General features: G+C 44.6%; 1 protein-coding gene across 1 annotated transcript in view; it reads right to left on the reverse strand.

Moving 5' to 3' along the window:
- Nucleotides 1-22,252, reverse strand: part of LOC121577422 (inaD-like protein) — a 240,065-nt gene that overhangs the window by 153,356 nt on the left and 64,457 nt on the right. The window contains exons 19-22 of the mRNA XM_045223383.1: nucleotides 9,817-10,026; nucleotides 9,317-9,412; nucleotides 6,263-6,634; nucleotides 5,768-5,949 (exon numbers count right to left, since the gene is read on the reverse strand). Coding sequence (XP_045079318.1) covers nucleotides 5,768-5,949; nucleotides 6,263-6,634; nucleotides 9,317-9,412; nucleotides 9,817-10,026 — 860 coding nt within the window. The remainder of the gene's footprint in view (nucleotides 1-5,767; nucleotides 5,950-6,262; nucleotides 6,635-9,316; nucleotides 9,413-9,816; nucleotides 10,027-22,252) is intronic.

Genomic DNA, 22,252 nt, shown 5'->3' on the forward strand with positions numbered 1-22,252 from the left:
TAAATCAGACTACATCGAATCTCCCATTCCTCTCAAACATTTTTGAAAAAGCTGTTGCACAAGCAACTCACAGCCTTCCTGAAGACAAATAACGTATATGAAACGCTCCAGTCTTGTTATTAGACCCCATCATAGCACTGAGACTGCACTCGTGAAGGTGGTAATTGACCTTTTAATGGCGTCAGACCAAGGCTCTGCATCCGTTCTCATCTTCCTAGACCTTAATGCTGCATCTGACACCATTGATCACCACATTTTTGGAGAGATTGAAAACCCTAATTGGTCTACACCGACAAGTTCTTGCCTGGTTTAGATCTTATCTGTTGGAAAGTTTGTCTCTGTAGATGGTTTGTCCTCTGACAAATCAATTGTACGTTTCGGTGTTCCTCAAGGTTCCGTTTTAGGACCACTATTGTTTTCACTATATATTCTACCTCTTGGTGATGTCATTCAGAAACACAATGTCAACTTTCACTGCTATGCCGATGACATACATATGTACATTTCGATGAAACACAGTCAAGCCCCAAAATTGCCTACCCTGGAAACCAGTGTTTCAGACATAAGGAAGAGGATGGCGGCAAATGTTTTACTTTTAAACTCGGACAAAACAGAGATGCTAGTTCTAGGTCCCAAGAAACATCTGCTGTTTGATCTGACAATGAATCTTGATGGTTGTACAGTCGTCTCAAATAAAACTGTGAATGACCTCGGCGTTACCTTGATCTCTCTTTTGAAGAACATATCAATAATATTTAAAGGGCAGCTTTTTTCCACCTTCGTAACACAAAATAATTATGCAAAAACGCTACTCCATGCTTTTGTCACTTCTAGATTAGATTACTGCAATGCTCTACTCTCCAGCCACCCAGCTAAAACACTAAATACACTTCCGTTAGTGCTAAACAAATATGTCTGCTAGAATCTTGACTAGAATCCAAACATTTAATCATATTACTCCAGTACTAGCCTCTCTACACTGGCTTCCTGTTAAGGCTAGGGCTGATATCAAGGTTTTACTGCTAACCTACAAAGCATTACATGGACTTGCTTCTATCCATCTCTCCGATTTGGTCCTGCCGTACATACCTAAATGTACGCTACGGTCACAAGACGCAGGCCTCCTTATTGTCCCTAGAATTTCTAAGCAAACAGCTGGAGGCAGGGCTTTCTCCTACAGAGCTCAATTTTTAAGGAATGGTCTGCCTATCCATGTGAAAGACGCAGACTCGGTCTTGACCTTTAAGTCTTTACTGACTCATCTCTTCAGTAGGTCCTATGATTGAGTGTAGTCTGGCCCAGGAGTGCGAAGGTGAACGGCAAGGCACTGGAGTGACGAACCGTCCTTGCTGTCTCTGCCTGGCCGGCTCCCCTCTCTCCACTGGGATTCTCACGGCTTACTAGTGCTCTCCCATACTGTCCCTAGGTGGGGTGCGTCACATTGTGCCAGGCTTTTTTCGCTATACTCGACTTGAGTGGATTGAGTCACTGACATGATATTCCTGTCTGGTCCTAGGGTGGAGGAGATCTTCGTGGGCTGTACTCAGCCTTGTCTCAGGGTAGTAAGTTGTTGGTCTGTTGATATCCCTCTAGTGGTGTTTTGGCAAAGTGGGTGGGGTATATATCCTGCCTAGTTGGCCCTGTCCGGGGGTATCGTGGGACAGGCCACAGTGTCTCCTGACCCCCCCTCCCCCAGCCTCCAGTATCTATGCTGCAATAGTCTATGCGCTGGGGGGCTTAGGGTCAGTATGTCCTATCTGATGAAATTCTCCTGTCTTATCTGGTGTTCTGTGTGAACTTAAGTCTCTCTCTCTCTCTCAAAGCCAACTGACATTTACTCCTGAGGTGCTGACCTGTTGCAACTTCTACAACCACTGTGATTATTATTTGACCCTGCTGATCATCTATGAACATCTTGAAGAAAAATCTGGCCCGAATGGCACAGCCAGAAGAGGACTAGCCACCCCTCAGAGCCTGGTTCCTCTATAGGTTTCTTCCTAGGTTCCTACCTTTCTAGGGAGTTTTTCCTAGCCACAGTGCTTCTACATCTACATTTCTTGCTGTTTGGGGTTTTAGGCTGGGTTTCTGTATAAGCACTTTGTGATATCTGCTGATGTAAAACGTGGTTTATAAATACATTTGATTTGATTTGAATCAGGTTTGTTAGTGCTAGTGCAAAAACAAGTTGGGAAACACTGTTCTATCCTGTATTTTCAGATCATGGTTCAGATATTCTGTATGTATGACTGACTCAGGCAACATCACTGGGGTCACTGCTTGCCATACCATCATGTTACCAGCAGAGGGGGCTCCAAGACAACTAGGGAGCCAGAGGATGAGCAGATCAACTCAATTTTAGAGACATAACTGTAATGACATGTAACTCTTACTCAACCCACTAAAGAGGGGATACTGTCTGATATAAATTACACTAAACAAAGCAGATTACATTCTATTAATTCTGGCATTTCAAACTTTTAGATTTGTTGAAACAAACACAGTGGATGTTAGAATGGCGCTGCAATGGATATCTGCCGTTTTATTGGCTCCTGACCAATTCTGCTATTTTGTGTGTTTTTCTGCACTGATCTTAACTTTTATTGTACATAATGTTTCCGCCGAAGAGAGCTTCTGGACTTCAGAAAAGCTTTCACTAAAAGGAAGAGGCGGCATAAAAGAGGCCGACGTGCGGGCACCCTGACGAAACTACGTTGGCGAATAAATAATTTGCCTCTACCCTCCGTTCAATTGGCGAATGTACAATCACTGGAGAACAAACTGGACGAGCTCCGTTCGAGATTATCCCATCAACGGGACCTGAAGAACTGTAATATTCTATGTTTCTCGGAGTCGAGGCTGAACAAGGACATGGATAATACACATCTAGCTGGTTTTTCTATGCATCGGCAGGAACGAACGGTAAGCTCAAAGGAGGAGGTGTGTGTCTCTTAACAACAGCTGGTGCACAATCTCTAATATTAAGGAAGTCTTGAGGTTCTCCTCGCCTGAGTTAGAATACCTCATGATAAACTGTAGACCATACTATTTACCATGAGAGGTCATCTATATTTTTCGTAGCTGTCCATTTACCACCCCAAACCGATGCTGGCACTAAGACCACACTCAACGAGCTGTATAGGGCCATAAGCAAACAAGAAAATGCTCATCCAGAGGAAGTGGCCGTCTTACCTAATTTCTACCAGCATGTCACGTGTGCAACTATAGATCACCTTTACTCCACACACAAGAACGTATACAAAGTTGTCCCTCACCCTCCATTTGGCACATCTGACCATAACTCTATCCTCCTGATTCCTGCTTACAAGAAAAAACTCAAAAGCAGGAAGCACCAGTGACGCGCTCAATAAGGAAGTGGTCAGATGACGTGGATGCTGCGCTACAGGACTGTTTTGCTAGCGCAGACTGGAATATGTTCCAGGATTCATCAGATGGCATTGAGGAGTTTACCACATCAGTCCCCACAGTGACCGTGCATACATATTCCAAGAAGCCATGGATTACAGGCAACATCCGCACTAAGCTAAGGGCTAGAGCTGCCGCTTTCAAGGTGCGGGACACTAATTCGGACATTTCTAAGAAATCCCGCTACGACCTCTGACGAGCCATCAAACAGGCACTCACATCTGTTGCCATGAAATGCTTGTAAAGGCTGGGCATGGCTCACCCAGACACCCTGGACTCACTCCAATTTGTATACCGCCCCAACAGATCCAAAGATGAGGCAATCTCTATTGCACTGCCCTCTCCCACCTGGACAAGAGGAACACATATGTGAGAATGCTGTTTCATTGACTACAGCTCAGAGTTCAACCCCATAGTGCCCTCCAAGCTCATCACTAAGCTAAGGACCCTGGGACTGAACACCTCCCTCTGCAACTGGATCCTGGACTTCCTAACGGGCCGACCACTAGTGGTGAGGGTAGGCAACAACACATCTGCCACGCTCACCCTCAACACGGAGGCCCCTTAGGGGTGTGTGCTTAGTCCCCTCCTGTACTCCCCTTTCACCCACGACTGCGTGGCCGCGCATGACACCAACACCATCATTAGGTTTGCTGACAACACGACAGTGGTAGGCCTGATCACCGAAGACGATGATACAGCCTATAGGGAGGAGGTCAGAGACCTGGCAGTGTGGTGCCAGGACAACAACCTCTCCCTCAACGTCAGCAAGACAAAGAAGCTGATCGTGGACTACAGGAGACGGAGGGCCAAGAACACCCCCGATTCACATCGACGGGGCTGTAGTGGAGCGGGCCGAGAGCTTCAAGTTCCTCGGTGTCCACATCACTAAGTATCTATCATAGTCCACACACACAACAACACAGTTGTGAAGAGGCACGACAATGCCTCTTCCCCCTTAGGAGACTGAAACGATTTGGCATGGGCCCTCAGATCCTCAGTTATACAGCTGCACCATTGAGAGCATCTTGACTGGCTGCATCAAATCAAATTTTATTGGTCACATACACATATTTAGCGGATGTTATTGCGGGTGAAGTGAAATGCTTGGTATGTCAACTGCTTGGCATCCGACCACAAAGCACTACAGAGGGTAGTGCGTACGGCCCAGTACCTCACTGGGGCCGAGCTCCCTGTCATCCAGGACATCTATATCAGGCGGTGTCGGAGGAAGGCCCTAAAAATGGTCAAAGACTCCAGCCACCCAAGTCAGACTGTCTCTGCTACCACACGGCACAAAGTGTGGAACCCACAGGACCCTGAACAGCTTTTACCCCCAAGCCATGTTTATTATCTATCCTGTTGCCTAGTCACTTTACTCCTAGTTACATGTACATATCTACCTCAATGACCTCGTACCCCTGCACATCGACTAGTTACTTGTACCCCATGTACACTACCGTTCAAAAGTTTGGGGTCACTTAGAAATGTCATTGTTTTCGAAAGAAAAGCCATTTTCTTGTCCATTAAAAGAACATAAAATTGATCAGAAATACAGTGTAGACATTGTTAATGTTGTAAATGGCTATTGTAGCTGGAAACGGCTGATTTTTTATGGAATATCTACATAGGTGTACAGAGGCCCATTATCAGCAACCATCAGTCCTGTGTTCCAATGGCACATTGTGTTTCCTAATCCAGGTTTATCATTTTAAAAGGCTAATTGATCATTAAAAACCCTTTGCAATGATGTTAGCACAGCTGAAAACTGTTGTGCTGATTAAAGAAGCAATAAAACTGGCCTAGTTAGTTTGTTAGTTTTTCTTAGTTAGTTAGTTAACTGGATAAATAGGTAGTTAAATAGTTTACCAAATAGCTACCTGGACTATCTGCATTGACCCTTTTTGCACTAACTTTTCTGTCTCATCACATTGCTCCTGCTACTGTTTATTATCTATCTGTCACTTTATTCCTAGTTGTATGTACATATCTACCTCATACCCCTGCATATCGACTCGGTACTGGTACCCCATGTATATAGCCAAGTTATTATCTTGAATCCCTGCACATTGACTCGGTACTTGTACCCCGTGTATATAGCCCAGTTATCGTTACTCATTGTGTATTTATTATTACTTTTATTATTACGTGTTTTTCTTTTCTATTATTTCTCTATTTTCTTTCTCTCTGCATTGTTGGGAAGGTCCCGTTAGTAAGCATTTCACTGTTAGTCTACACCTGTTGTTTACAAAGCATGTGACTAAGAACATTTGTTTTGAATGAGTGTTGGTATTGGTAAAACATTCAACCTAATATTGGTATTCCAAAGGAGAGGGGTACTAACTCTTTGTCTCTGAGGATGAGGTCTGATCTTCCGTTCCTGGAGCCTGAGTCTGCCTCACTGTCCCAAGTCTCCACCCAGGAATCCACAGACTGACCAAGAGAGAGCTGGTCAAGGAGGGCTCTGGACTCCAGCTCCGAGTTGGGTATCTCCTCCACAGTACCATCTCCAACTTCCTCCTCCACCTGTCAAGATGGTAAGACAAAATGGTCTCATCCTATCCCCAGCCACAATACCCTGACCTTCACCCTAACAATGGTCAGCACTGTGAATGTATATGAGTAGCATGTTAAAAATGACATTTTATTTTAATATAATACTGATTCAATAAGTAACGGTGGTCTTGAAGACAACATGAGAGGTTAAGTCAGGTGTCCTGAAACAAAAGCCTGCACACACTGCTGCCCCCTGATGGCCAGCGCTGATGTAGAGGTGGAAGCCAGACATCTGTCGTCTGACTTCCCAAGGCACAATACCGCAGAGGAGTAGAGCATTCACCTGCTCCTGAGCTCCAGGGTGGACGGGGGCTCTATTGTCCCTCTCCCACTCTCCCCACGGCGGTGGAGGTTTTCTGGGGTAGGAGTCCACGGTCTGCCCCTCTCTACCCTTCACCATGTCCTCCTTTTCCTCTTCTCCCTCCTCTTCATCCACGGCCATTTCCCTCTCCTCTCCTGGAGGGAGGGGGCTGGGGGTCAGGGTAGGAGTGGGGGTGGGGTTAAGACTCTTAGAGGTCAAGGTGGGGGTTGGGTTAAGGGTCAAGGCAGGGATCAGAGGTGAGGTGTAGCGCAGGAAGCCACTGTCCAGGATCAGCTCGGGTTCGTCCTCCTCCTCTCCAAGGACTTCTGGGAGGATGGAGCCATTGCGAAACCGCTGGAGAAACACACATTTTAATGTACTGCAGTTGTGTTGACTTGTTCCACACAGGTAACACCTCTGATACAGAGTAAACATTTGGAGTGAACCTGCAGTGCAGTTTCCTTTAACTGCAATCGATTGAATTGGGGCCCCAGTGTTTTAGGAGAAATGTGAAGATAAAACCCTGTGAATACTGTGTGTGTGTGTCTGTGTGTGTATATATATCTCCCTCTAAGTTTATGACTAGAGTACAATCCAACAACCCTCTCAGGTCAAAAGAGATCTCTGGTGTCAAGACTACCTGGCTGTTTTATCGCTGCTGGCAGAACCTTCTGATGTGTGGCTAAAATCGAATATCCTATGTGCTGCATACAAAGCAGGTCAAAGCACTCGCTCGCTCGCTCGCACGCAAACACACACACAAAACGAAAGGATTTTACGACCAATGATGGCTACAATGAGCTGGGCTAGGGTTTCTCTCTCTCTCTCTAGTGTTGGCCTAGCCAAGCTTAGCCAGGGGTACTTAGGAGTTGTGTCATTAGAACGCACTTAAGACATGGGCTCCCGAGTGGCGCAGCGGTCTAAGGCACTGCATCTCAGTGCTTGAGGCATCACTACAGACCCCCTGGTTCGATTCCAGGCTGTTTCACAACCGGCCGTGATTGGGAGTCCCATAGAGCGGCGCACAATTGGCCCAGCATCGTCCGGGTTTGGTCAGTGTAGGCCGTCATTGTAAATAAGAATTTGTTCTTAACTGACTTGCCTAGTTAAATAAAGGTAAATTTAAATTTAAAAAATCCTGTGAAGCTGAGAGCGTACTTTTAGCACAGCTCTCTCCTCAGACCATCCCGCCGACTCAGCGCCTTTCATCCCGACAAGAAAAGGAAAAGGACAACACCCAGACCCCCAGGACAATTTACAGTGAGAAATGTGCCGAGTCTAAAAACTTAATGGCACAATTAGTCTCATTTTTGGTGGATTTACGGCCAGCCGCCACTTTAACTCCCACGCTCCGCCATTACATCTTTACTCAAATTCAAGGGTAATATGGGACAGGGAGTGAGTGCCAGATAGATAGAGAGAACGAGAAAGAAAGAACCTTAAATGGCACAATTAGTCTGATTTCATTTTTGGTGGATTTACTGCTGACCGTCACCTTAACTCCCACGTGCCACCATTACATCTTTACTCAAACTCAAGAGTAATATGGGACAGAGAGTGGGGGGAAGGAAAAGAAAGAAAGAAAGAAAGAAAGAAAGAAAGAAAGAAAGAAAGAAAGAAAGAAAGAAAGAAAGAAAGAAAGAAAGAAAGAAAGAAAGAAAGAAAGAAAGAAAGAAAGAAAGAAAGAAAGAAAGAAAGAAAGAAAGAAAGAAAGAAAGAAAGAAAGAAAGAAAGAAAGAAAGAAAGAAAGAAAGAAAGAAAGAAAGAAAGAAAGAAAGAAAGAAAGAAAGAAAGAAAGAAAGAAAGAAAGAAAGAAAGAAAGAAAGAAAGAAAGAAAGAAAGAAAGAAAGAAAGAAAGAAAGAAAGAAAGAAAGAAAGAAAGAAAGAAAGAAAGAAAGAAAGAAAGAAAGAAAGAAAGAAAGAAAGAAAGAAAGAAAGAAAGAAAGAAAGAAAGAAAGAAAGAAAGAAAGAAAGAAAGAAAGAAAGAAAGAAAGAAAGAAAGAAAGAAAGAAAGAAAGAAAGAAGAAAGAAAGAAAGAAAGAAAGAAAGAAAGAAAGAAAGAAAGAAAGAAAGAAAGAAAGAAAGAAAGAAAGAAAGAAAGAAAGAAAGAAAGAAAGAAAGAAAGAAAGAAAGAAAGAAAGAAAGAAAGAAAGAAAGAAAGAAAGAAAGAAAGAAAGAAAGAAAGAAAGAAAGAAAGAAAGAAAGAAAGAAAGAAAGAAAGAAAGAAAGAAAGAAAGAAAGAAAGAAAGAAAGAAAGAAAGAAAGAAAGAAAGAAAGAAAGAAAGAAAGAAAGAAAGAAAGAAAGAAAGAAAGAAAGAAAGAAAGAAAGAAAGAAAGAAAGAAAGAAAGAAAGAAAGAAAGAAAGAAAGAAAGAAAGAAAGAAAGAAAGAAAGAAAGAAAGAAAGAAAGAAAGAAAGAAAGAAAGAAAGAAAGAAAGAAAGAAAGAAAGAAAGAAAGAAAGAAAGAAAGAAAGAAAGAAAGAAAGAAAGAAAGAAAGAAAGAAAGAAAGAAAGAAAGAAAGAAAGAAAGAAAGAAAGAAAGAAAGAAAGAAAGAAAGAAAGAAAGAAAGAAAGAAAGAAAGAAAGAAAGAAAGAAAGAAAGAAAGAAAGAAAGAAAGAAAGAAAGAAAGAAAGAAAGAAAGAAAGAAAGAAAGAAAGAAAGAAAGAAAGAAAGAAAGAAAGAAAGAAAGAAAGAAAGAAAGAAAGAAAGAAAGAAAGAAAGAAAGAAAGAAAGAAAGAAAGAAAGAAAGAAAGAAAGAAAGAAAGAAAGAAAGAAAGAAAGAAAGAAAGAAAGAAAGAAAGAAAGAAAGAAAGGAGAGAGAGAGAGAGCTTGACACATTGTAGAGTCCATGCCCCGATGAACTGAGGCTGTTCTGAGGACAAAAGGGGAAGCAACTCAATATTAGAAAGGTGTTCCTAATGTTTTGTACACTCAGTGTATTTCACTACCATAAAAACACTTTCAAACAAGCAGGTACACACATTTCTTCAGGAAAATAACCTTTTCTAGTGTTTGAAAAGTGCTTTATAAACATACTACGGTGGCGCTATTATTATTTTCTCTGTCCTCGCTCTGTCCCCCTGTCCTCTGGAGCCCCAGGTCCCCAAGTCCCGTCTCCTCGGTCCCTTCCACCTACATGGACACACACAGAGGTGGCAACATTCACTCACACCAGTTATGTAGGAGGTGACACACTTAATAACAATACAACACTTCACGTCACTGCCATAGACATCAGCAATTATACTGTAGTACTAAGCTATTTCAGTATTCTTCAAAAAACTAAAAGGAAATCCAGACGATTGCTTGCATTGGGCAAAGTTTAAAAAATAAACATGAAATAGACACATAAAAGCAAAGCCAAAAACACATAGAAACTATTGAAATGGTTGATTAAATGCTGCTTAAATGCGTGCATCGTCTCTGTCAAATTAATATTCATTTGGGACAATGAAATTGCATTGCATTGTATAAAAAACACCTCCCAAATCAAGTAAGTAAAGCCCCTGATCCTGATCCCTCACCACCTCACGTACCACCAGTGGCTTGCGGATGCCCAGGTAGACTGTTCCAGACGGGACAGCCTTCAGCACCTCCACGGCCTGGGACAGGGTCACCGTGTCCAGGTAGGTGTCGTTGACAAACACCAGCTGATCCCCGGGGAGAATGTGCCCATGGCGCTCTGCTACACTGCCGGGCACCACCGAGCGGATAACGATGACCGAGCGTGCCACGTCCAGAGGGTCCTGCAGAGGGCAACACAGGCAGTAGAAACATGTTAGAGAGTCGATGGATAGCGAGCATGTGGAGATTAGTTCATTTATTTTTTATTTAACTTTTACTTATACAGGATGGGTCACCATTGAGACCACGGTCTCATTTACAAGGGAGGCCTGTGAACATGAACATACACAATATAATACACATCATGTAAGATATTATCAATACAATAAATACAACAAGATGAATCAAAACAAACAACTCTCACATATAACCTTCCTTAAACTCGATCTACACTGTCCAATGGAGACCAGCGAGTCTAATTTCAATTTGAAGGCCATTCCATGAGCTGGGGGCATAAAAACTAAAAGCATTTTCCCCCAGCTCAATCCTGGGCCCTTCTGGTAGTCAGAGACTGCCAGCCAACAGAACTATACAAAATGCAGTGTGATAGACAATCTAAAGGTTTTAAACACAGGCTGCCGCACGCATGTAGATTATATCACCATAATCAAGTACTGGGAGAAGCGTTGCTTGAACAATCGTCCTTCTAATTTCCAAAGTGAGGCATGATTTATTTCTATAAAAGAAACCAATCTTAATTCTCTGCTTTTTTGTCAGTTTTTCAATGTTAGCACTAGTTTAACATCAGTAAGCGATTTTTTGAATTGAGTCAAAACCATGCTGAAGGTCATGAAAGCCACAGGAGTAAATAACTGTATTATCTGTGTAGAGATGAATTTAACAGGTTTTAACAGATAGACCAATATTATTTACATAAATAGTGAAGAGAACAGGGCCCAAAAAACGACCCCTGCGGCACACCCTTCATAATATTGAGGAATCTAGATTTGATACCATCAGTAAGCACACATTGTGTCCTGTCCGTTAGATAGCTCTTGAACCAATTGCAACATGCCTAATCTAGGCCTATTTCAGACAACCTTTGAAAAAGTAAGAAATGGTCAACCGTATCAAACGCCTTCGACAGGTCAATAAATAAGGCAGCACAACAATTTTTATGGTCTACACAATATAGCACATCATCTAAGACAGGGATGGGCAACTCCTCGGGGGCCGGAGAGATGTCACACTTTTTCCCCATCCCTAGAAAACACAGTTGATTAAACTAATTGCATTCTAAACTGAATATTATCATTAGTTGATTACTGGAGTCAGGTGTGTTAGCTGGGACTGGGGCAAAAGTGTGACACCAATCAGGCCCCCGAGGACTGGAGTTGCCCATCCCTGATCTAAGAGTGTAGCCGCTGAAAGAAACAGCAATTACAGAAAAGATGTCTCTGGGTCCATCTTTCGCTCAAAATGTGACAGGTTTCTGACGGGTCACTTCGCTAACAGTAACCACTTTGGCAACATTGGCCGTGTCCTTGAACAGTCCATAGCCAATAAAGCATAGCAGGAGAATGGCGCTGATCTGGGGAGAAAAAGTTGCTGTGTGTGTGCGTGCGTGTGTTCGTGCATGCATACGCGTGTCCTGTGTGTTCATGAGTGTGTGTGTGTTTGTGTGTGTGTGCCTGCTTGGTTTGCACATGAGGCTCTCTACAGCTCAGGTAACATCCATCTCGGAGGCCTGTTGATTTCCTCAGTATAGGAATGCAACTGGAAGAAGGCTTGGCACCACCAAACAAAACTAAGTCAGAAATCACCTGAAAGCAAAACAAATGCCATTCCATGGAGCCTTCAAGACATTCTGGGAACACTCCCTTGTTCCTATTAACCACCGATGTGTTATGAGTTCATTGTGCAATTATATGAGCTGCTATAAGGGCTGCTTATAATGCAATAGGTTACATCTTCTTCGTGTGATGTACTACAAATGCAAATTGTATGCATTTAAAGTGTCAAGGTGGAAATGAATCAACCCACAGATTTTCTATCAGACCTGGGTCTAAACAGTTTTTGTGATCTTTGATATAGGCCTAGCTTGCTGCAGCGTAATGGAACCAACAGAATAGCCCCAAAATTGCAAAACCCACCCACCCACTAAGCTAAATTAAGTAAACCTAAACTACTTAAAATAAAAAAAATGTCCCACCAAGGTCTGGGTTGCTTGCTAGCCTGGCCCTATGCTGAGCCATGGGGAAGTTGAGAACACCAGTAGAAAGCTCTGCTCGCTCCATCACCATCCTACAGACAGTTAGGTAAATTTACGGGAGGTCCAAACACAGCCACACATCCCCTCTCAGGCCAAGTGTCACTGGTATCAATCACGGCCAGGACAGCCTGCGCCATAAAACTGCAATTCAGCAGCAATTTAATGCCTCACACAATATATTAGATGACCCATATGGTCAGCTTTTTATGTGACGAGCACCGATATAAAAGTGATTAACAAGTGGTTATTTATATAAAAACTAAAGCTGTACAAGTATAATTAGTGGGGAGAGTCAGGGACTAATATGGGAAGAGAGAAGACATTACCATCATGACTCTATCCATGGATGCAGCGGAGTGTGTGTGTGTGTGTGGTCCTGAACAGGTGGGAAGGGGAGACCAGGACAGAGGATCAGGAATGCTGACAGGGACTTCCTTCCTACAGGTGCAGATCAATGGGAGTCACGTTCGGGGCACACGCACTCAGGACACACACACACACGTATGTGCTGTGTGCCCAGCAACCTGCTTCCAGAGTGGCCACATCTAGCTCTGACTCTACTTATAGCTACTTTGAGGGAAAATGTACTTTCTATACCTGTGGAATGTGGTTGTCCCCCCTAGCTATCTGAAGATGAATTCACTAACTGGAAGTGGCTATGGATAAGACCATCTAACACTAATGTATGTGACATGGTCTCTACTACGCCATTCGTCAGATAAAAAAAGGTCAAGCCCTAACCACAGAGCTAGGATCAGAATACCGTACCGAAAGTCTAACTGTAACCATTAGGGGAAGGAAAATAGATATCTGACACCAGGTCAGGGATTACGGGGACTCCCTTTGGGTACCAGGGCTGAGATGAGAGGGCAGCTCTAGGCCTCTTATGGAGAGAGGGCCAGACAGACAAACATCTGACATCACTAACACTACACTGAGACTACAGCTGACCATAGCAGCACAACAGAAGAGAGAGAGAGATGATCTGGTGCTTCTGTCCCCAACCAAGGAGGGCCTACAGCAGCATCTAGATCTTCTGCACAGATTCTGTCAGACCTGGGCCCTGACAGTAAGTCTCAGTAAGACTAAAATAAATGGCGTTCCAAAAAAGGTCCAGTTGCAAGGACCACAAATACAAATTCCATCTAGACCCCGTTGCCCTAGAGCATCTGAGAGACAAGGCAAGAAGGGCCTTCGATGCCATCAAAAGGAACATAACATTTGACATACCAATTAGGATCTGGCTAAATATACTTGAATCAGTTATAGAACCCATTACCCTTTATGGTTGTGAGGTCTGGGGTCCGCTCACCAACCAAGAATTCACAAAATGGGACAAACACCAAAATTGAGACTGTGTACAACATAAAACACCAAATAATGCATGCAGAGCAGAATTATAGTGAGGGAAAAAAGTATTTGATCCTCTGCTGATTTTGTACGTTTGCCCACTGACAAAGACATGATCAATCTATAATTTGAATGGTAGGTTTATTTGAACAGTGAGAGACAGAATAACAACAAAAAAATCCAGAAAAACGCATGTCAAGAATGTTATAAATTGATTTGCATTTTAATGAGGGAAATAAGTGTTTGACCCCTCTGCAAAACATGACTTAGTACTTGGTGGCAAAACCCTTGTTGGCAATCACAGAGGTCAGACGTTTCTTGTAGTTGGCCACCAGGTTTGCACACATCTCAGGAGGGATTTTTTTCTACTCCTCTTTGCAGATCTTCTCCAAGTCATTAAGGTTTCGAGACTGACGTTTGGCAACTCGAACCTTCAGCTCCCTCCACAGATTTTCTATGGGATTAAGGTCTGGAGACTGGCTAGGCCACTCAAGGACCTTAAATGTGCCTTTTCTTGAGCCACTCCTTTGTTGCCTTGGCCGTGTGTTTTGGGTCATTGTCATGCTGGAATACCCATCCACGACCCATTTTCAATGCCCTGGCTGAGGGAAGGAGGTTCTCACCGAAGATTTGACGGTACATGCCCCCGTCCATCGTCCCTTTGATACGGTGAACTTGTCCTGTCCCCTTAGCAGAAAAACACCCCCAAAGCATAATGTTTCCACCTCCATGTTTGACGGTGGGGATGGTGTTCTTGGGGTCATTGGCAGCATTCCTCCTCCTCCAAACACAGCGAGTTGAGTTGATGCCAAAGAGCTCGATTTTGGTCTCATCTGACCACAACACTTTCACCCAGTTCTCCTCTGAATCATTCAGATGTTCATTGGCAAACTTCAGACGGCCCTGTATATGTGCCCTGTATATGTGCTGCAGGATTTCAGTGCTTCACGGCGTAGTGTGTTACCAATTGTTTTCTTGGTGAGTATGGTCCCAGCTGCCTTGAGATCATTGACAAGATCTCCCGTGTAGTTCTGGGCTGATTTCTCACCGTTCTCATGATCATTGCAACTCCACGAGGTGAGATCTTGCATGGAGCCCCAGGCCGAGGGAGATTGACAGTTATTATGTGTGTCTACCATTTGCGAATAATCGCACCAACTGTTGTCACCTTCTCACCAAGCTGCTTGGCGATGGTCTTGTAGCCCATTCCAGCCTTGTGTAGGTCTACAATCTTGTCCCTGACATCCTTGGAGAGCTCTTTGGTCTTGGCCATGGTGGAGAGTTTGGAATCTGATTGATTGATTGCTTCTGTGGACAGGTGTCTTTTATACAGGTAACAAGCTGATATTAGGAACATTCCCTTTAAGAGTGTGCTCCTAATCTCAGCTCGTTACCTGTATAAAAGACACCTGGGAGCCAGACATCTTTCTGATTGAGAGGGGGTCAAATACTTATTTCCCTCATTAAAATGCTAATCAATTTATAACATTTTTGACATGCGTTTTTCTGGATTTATTTGTTGTTATTCTGTCTCTCACTGTTCAAATAAACCTACCATTAAAATTATAGACTGCTCATTTCTTTGTCAGTGGGCAAACGTACAAAATCAGCAGGGGATCAAATACTTTTTTCCCTCACTGTAGGCCGATACCCGCTAATGATCAAAATCCAGAAAAGAGATGTTAAATTCTACAACCACCTAAAAGGAAGCGATTCCCAAACCTTCCATAACAAAGCAATCGCCTACAGAGAGATGAACCTGGAGAAGAGTCCCCTAAGCAAGCTGGCCCTGGGGCTCTGTTCACAAACACAAACAGACCCCACAGAGCCCCAGGTAAGCAACAGAATTAGACCCAACTAAATCATGAGAAAACAAAAAGAGAATTACTTGACACATTTGAAAGAATTAACAAAAAAACAGAGCAAACTAGAATGCTATTTGGCCCTAAACAGAGAGTACACAGTGGCAGAATACCTGACCACTTTGACTGACCCAAACTTAAAGAAAGCATTGACTATGTACACTCAGTGAGCATAGCCTTGCTATTGAGAAAGGACGCCGTAGGCAGACCTGGCTCTCAAGAGAAGACAGGCTATGTGCACACTGCCCACAAAATGAGGTGGAAACTGAGCTGCACTTCCTAACCTCCTGCCAAATGTATGACCATATTAGAGACATATATTTCCCTCAGATTACACAGAGCCACAAAGAATTTGAAAACAAACCCAATTTTGATAAACTCCCATATCTACTGGGTGAAATACCACAGTGTGCCATCACAGCAGCAAGATTTGTGACCTGTTGCCACAAGAAAAGGGCAACCAGTGAAGAACAAACACCATTGTAAATACAACCCATTTTTATGTTTATTTATTTTCCCATTTGTACTTTAACTATTTGCACATAATATGACATTTGAAATGTCTTTATTCCTTTGGAACTTTCGTGAGTGTAATGTTTACTGTTCATTATCTACTTCATTTAAAATATATATTTAACAAGTCAGTTAAAAACGAATTCTTATTTACAATGACGGCCTACCCCGGTGAGAGGTGAGAGAGGTGAGAGAAGATTTAGGGGAAGAGGAGAACTGAGGCCTGCTGGAAAGGAGAACACAAACATTGGGCTCCAGTGTAACGGTGAAGTAGAGGATGAAGAAGAAGGGGGAGGTGTACTTGTTCTCCAGCTGGCCCTTTCCAGAGACACAGGCTGCATTGTCCTGCTATGGCGTTTCAGCCAAGAGTGATTCACCTCGCTTCGCCTCACCCCCATCACGCAAGCACACACACACACACACACACACACACACACACATCCCACAGGGCCGGAGATGTCAGCAGAGTGGCTCTTAAAGTAGGGAATGGGACATGGGGTTGTGTTTGTGTTTGTGTTGGGTGGGTGGGGGGGGTGTATAGGACGAGAGGAAGGAGGGAAGGCAGGGAGGAGAGATTAGGGCCCACGGACAGCAACATAGTGTCAACGAAACAGAGCGACAGAGAGGGACAGAGAGAGAGAGAGAGAGAGAGAGAGAGAGAGAGAGAGAGAGAGAGAGAGAGAGAGAAACTGCCCGCCGCAGCCTGGGTGATGCACTTTTCCTTACAGTGAAAGTTATGAAAGAAATTGGGCTAAATCGCAGAACGTTACATAAGAATGCCATGAGAACTCGAGAGCTGTAAACTATTCGAGTTGAATACTTTGGGGTCATGATCGAATGGCTCACATTTTCATACTTTTCATAATTAACGTTATTATGAAAATAGGCCCAGTGAGTTCCGGCCAGGGCCTCCATGTGGAGAAAAGTGGGGCTATGGTGGTAGTGGTGGGCCATGATGTCAGACTGACAGATAGTCAATATGGAGCTGTCTGTCAGACTGTCTGCTCCACTACTGTATGCATGTCCACCTGTCTGTCTGTGTCTGTCTGCGTAGGCAACGCTTCAGCTCGTCTGCAAATCTCCCTCAGCGCAATTCCTGGAACTCTTGCTCTGGAATTCTCTCTGTCCATTCATCTCTTTGCTTCACTCTCTCTCCCTCTCTCTCATCCATCTCAGCCTGGCTGTCTCTTTCCGTTTGTTTTTTGTTCTTGTCACTGGATGAGAACGAAGAGTTTCACATGGCCAGTGTTCCTAAAGACCCCCATATTCCCTCTGGTCAAAAGTAGTGCACTATGTAGCGAATAGGGTGCCATTTGGGACGTAGACATAGGCCGAGTGTTCTCTGGGTGGGACATAGTGGATGACCAAGCCACCAGCAGTGACAAGACAAGATAAGCAGAACAGCTAGCTAAGACTCCAGTTAACCCTTTAACTGAAGTGCTTGTCAAGGGTGTTTGAGATTAAATATTTTACTTCAACAAAGGGCGGAAGGAACATTACGCTTGTGTCCTAAATGGCACCCTATTCCCTTTATAGTGCACTACTTTTGACCAGAGACCATAGGGGTTGCGAACTACCATTGAAAAATGCTTATGTCAGTTTGTGTCAATGAAAGCAGTTTGACATACAGTACCATACAGTGCCTTCAGGAAGTATTCATACCTCTTGACTGGATTAAATGCAATTTAAAAAATTACCCATCTACACACAATATTTCATAATGACAAAGTGAAAACATATTTTCAGACATTTTTGCAAATGTAATGAAAATGAAATACAGAAATATCTAATTTACATAAGTATTCACACCCCTGAGTCAATACATTTTAGAATCACCTGTCACACCCTGGTTCTGGGGACTCTATATGTTGAGCCAGGGTGTGTAAATTCTATGTGTTTATGTTCTGTGTGGGAGTTCTAGTTGTGTTTATTTCTATGTTGGCCAGAGTGGCTCCCAATCAGAGGCAACGAGTGTCAGCTGTTGCTGGTTGTCTCTGATTGGGAGCCATATTTAAACAGTCTGTTTCCCTTAGTGTTTGTGGGATCTTGTTTCCGTTTGGTTTGTTCCTTGTTGGTTGTGTTAAACCGTAGGACTGCACGTTTCGTTTTGTTGTTTTGTTGTTCATATTATCACTGAAGATAATAAAAGTTTAAGTATGTTTGCAACTAACGCTGCGCATTGGTCTACTCCGTATAACGATCGTGACAGAAGATCCCACCATACCAGGACCAAGCAGCGTGTCCAGGAGCAGGCAGCCTGGACGTGGGAGCAGATAATGGACGGGCAGGGGTCCTGGACCTGGGAGAAAATCCAGGCCGGGATGGATCGCCGTCCATGGAAGGAGACGGTAGAGGCGCGACGGAGAGAGGAGCAACGGCGTCAACAGTGTCGTCGTCGGACGGGCGAGAGGCAACCCCAAAAAATTTTTAGGGGGGGGCACACGGCATGGGCGACGGGGCAGCAGGAGGCAGCTACAGGGCGTAGTAGGAGGTTAGGTGAGGAGGCCACCAGGTTAAGGGGGCTATTGGCGCAGAGGGAGCAGGAGTTAGTGGTGCAAAGGGTGGAGCTATTGGAGGCGATAAGGGAGAAGGTGAGAATTGAGGCACAGCGAGAGGAACTCGGTAGGCAGCTGAGGGAGCGGAGGGTTATGACGAAACCCAGTCCCGCTCCTCACACCAAGCAAGTGGTGTGCGTCACCAGTCCGGTCCGGCCCGTTCCTGCTCCCCGCACTAAGTGGATGGTGTGCGTCGCCAGCCCGGCCCGGCCTGTTCCTGCCCCTCGCACCAAGTCTACGGTGCGCGTCGCCAGCCCAGCCCGGCCTGTTCCTGCTCCTCGCACCAAGCCTACGGTGCGCGTCGCCAGCCCGGCCCGGCCTGTTCCTGCCCCTCGCACCAAGCCTACGGTGCGCGCCGCCAGCCCGGCCCGGCCTGTTCCTGCTCCTCGCACCAAGCCACGGTGTGCGAGTCGTCAGCCTGGTCAGGCCCGTTCCTGCCCACGCACCAAGCTACGGGTGCGAGTCGCCAGCCCGGTCCGGCCTGTTCCTGCCACTCGCACAAGCCACGGTGCGTGCCGCCAGCCGGTCCGGCCCGTTGCTGCTACGCACCAAGCCAGGGGTGCGAGTCGTCAGCCGGTAAGGCCCGTTGCTGCTCCACGCACCAAGCCAGGGGTGCGCATCGTCAGCTCGGTCCGGCCCGTAGCTGCTCCACGCACCAAGCCAGGGGTGCGATCGTCAGCCCGGTCCGGCCCGTTGCTGCTCCACGCACCAAGCCAGGGGTGCGCATCGTCAGCCCGGTCCGCGTAGCTGCTCCACGCACCAAGCCAGGGGTGCGCGATCGTCAGCCCGGTCCGGCCCGTCCTGCTCCACGCACCAAGCCAGGGGTGTGCGTCGTCAGTCCGGCACAACTCGTGCCTGGGTCACCGGTGCCTGGTCAGGTACCGGTCAGCTGCTCCACACCGGAGCTGAAGCTATCCGCTCCTACGATGTCCAATTCAGCTCCAGCCAGTGGGGCCAGACCGGACCAGGGGCGCTACGAGTGGATTATTGGAGGGTGGTGGTCTAGCCCGGAGCCGGAACCGCCTCCGAGGAGGAATGCCCACCCAGCCCTCTCCTGGTTTGTTTATGTTCAGGCGCGGTCGCAGTCCGCGCCTTTGGGGTACTGTCACACCCTCGTTCTGGGGACTCATATGTTGAGCCAGGTGTGTAAATTCTATGTGTTTATGTTCTGTGTGGGAGTTCTAGTTGTGGTATTTCTATGTTGGCCCGAGTGGCTCCCAATCAGAGGCAACGAGTGTCAGCTGTTGCTGGTTGTCTCTGATTGGGAGCCATATTTAAACAGTCTGTTTCCCTTAGTGTTTGTGGGATCTTGTTTCCGTTTGGTTTGTTCCTTGTGTTAAACCGTAGGACTGCACGTTTCGTTTTGTTGTTTTGTTGTTCATATTATCACTGAAGATAATAAAAGTTTAAGTATGTTTGCAACTAACGCTGCGCATTGGTCTACTCCGTATAACGATCGTGACATCACCTTTGGAAGCGATTAGCGCTGTGAGTCTTTCTGGGTAGGACTAAGAGATTTACACACCTGGATTGTACAATATTTTCACATTATTATTTTTAAAACTATTCAAGCTCGGTCAAGTTGGTTGTTGATCATTGCTAGTTAGCCATTTTGAAGTCTTGCCATAGATTGTCAAGCCGACATAAGTCAAAACTAACTAAGCCACTCAGGAACATTCAATGTCGTCTTGGTAAGAAACTCCAATGTATATTTGGCCTTATGTTTTAGGTTACACTACTGCTGAAAGGTGAATTTGTCTCCCAGTGTCTGATGGAAAGCAGACTGAACCAGGTTTTCCTCTAGGATTTTGCCTGTGCTTAGCTCTATTCAGTTTATTTTTATCCCCCAAAAACTGCCTAGTCCTTGACGATGACAAGCACACCCATAACATGATGCAGCCACCACCATGCTTGAAAATATGAAGTGGTACTCAATGATGTGTTATGTTGGATTTGCCGTGATGTGTTATGTTGGATTTTCCCCAAACATACCGCTTTGTAGTCAGGGCTTAAAGTGAATTTCTTTCTTTTAGTCTTTACATGCTTCCTTCTTTTCACTCTGTCATTTAGATTAGTATTGTGGAGTAACTACAATGTGGTTGATCCATCCTCAATTTTTGCCTATCACAGCCATTAAACTAACTGTTTTAAAGTCACCATTGGCCTCATGGTGAAATCCCTGAGCTGTTTCCTTCGTCTCTGGCAACTGAGTTTGGAAGGACATCTGTCTCTTTGTAGTGACTGGGTGTATTGATACACCATCCAAAGTGTAATTAATAACTTCACCATGCTCAAAGGGATATTCAATGTATTTTTACCCATCTACCAATAGGTGCCCTTCTTTGTAAGGTATTGGAAAACCTCCCTGGTCTTTGTGGTTGAATCTTTGTTTGAAATTCACTGCTCGACTGAGGGACCTTACACATCATTGTATGTGTGGGGTACAGAGATGAGGTAGTCATTAAAAAATCATGTTAAACACTATTATAGCACACACAGAGCCCATGCAACTTATTATGCAACTTGTTAGGCAAATGTTTATTCCTGAACTTATTTAGGCTTGCCATAACAAAGGGGTTGAATACTTAAGACTCTAGACATTTCAGCTTTTCATTTTTTATGAAATTTGTAAAAAATATTCTATAAACACTGACATTATGGGGTATTGTGTGTAGGCCAGGGACACAATCTCAATTTTATCAATTTAAATTCAGGCTGTAACAACAAAATGTGGAGAAAGTCGAGGGGTGTGAATACACAGGACATGACATATACACTGAGTGTACAAAACATTAAGAACACATGCCCTTTCCATGACTTACCAGGTGAGAGCTATGATCCCTTATTGATGCCACCAGTTTAATCCACTTCAAATCAGTGTAGATGAAGGGGAGGAGACAGGTTAAAGAAGGATTTTTAAACCTTGAGACAACTGAAACATGGATTGTGTGTGCCATTCAAAGGGTGAATGGGCAAGAAAAAAGATTTACAGTGCATTCAGAAAAGTATTCAGACCCCTTTACTTTTTCCACTTTGTTACGTTACAGACTTATTCTAAAATGCATTCAATTGTCCCCCTCATCAATCTACACACAACACCCCATAATAACAAAGCAAAAAAATAACATTGCGGAAAAAATGAAGAAAAAATAAAACATTTACATAAGTATTCAGACCCTTTACTCAGTACTTTGTTGAAGCAACTTTGGCAGCGATTACAGCCTCAAGTCTTTTTGGGTATGACGCTACAAGCTTTGCACACCTGTATTTGGGGAGATTCTCCCATTCTTCTGTGCTGATCCTCTCAAGCTCTGTCAGGTTGGATGGGGAGCGTCACAGCTATTTTCAGGTCTCTCCAGAGATGTTCAATCAGGTTCATGTCCGGGCTCTGGCTGGGCCACTCAAGGACATTCAGAGACTTTTATATTTTACATTTTAGTCATTTAGCAGACGCTCTTATCCAGAGCGACTTACAGTTAGTGAGTGCATACAGTTTTCATACTTGTCCCGAAGCCACTCCTGTGTTGTCTTAGCTGTGTGCTTAGGGTCATTGTAATGTTGGAAGGTGAACCTTCGCCCCAGTCTGAGGTACTGAGCGCTCCTGAGCAGGTTTTCATCAAGGATCTCTTGGTACTTTGCTCTGTTCATCTTTCCCCTCGATCCTGACTAGTCTCCCAGTCCCTGCCGCTGAAAGACATCCCCACAGCATGATGCTGCCACCACCATGTTTCACCGTAGGGATGGTGTCAGGTTTCCTCCAGACGTGACACTTGGCATTCAGGCCAAAGAGTTCAATATTGGTTTCATCAGACCAGAGAATCTTGTTTCTCATGCTCTGAGAGTCCTCTAGGGGCCT

The sequence above is a fragment of the Coregonus clupeaformis genome, chromosome 11 (genome assembly GCF_020615455.1).
Source record: "Coregonus clupeaformis isolate EN_2021a chromosome 11, ASM2061545v1, whole genome shotgun sequence".
NCBI lineage: Eukaryota > Metazoa > Chordata > Actinopteri > Salmoniformes > Salmonidae > Coregonus > Coregonus clupeaformis.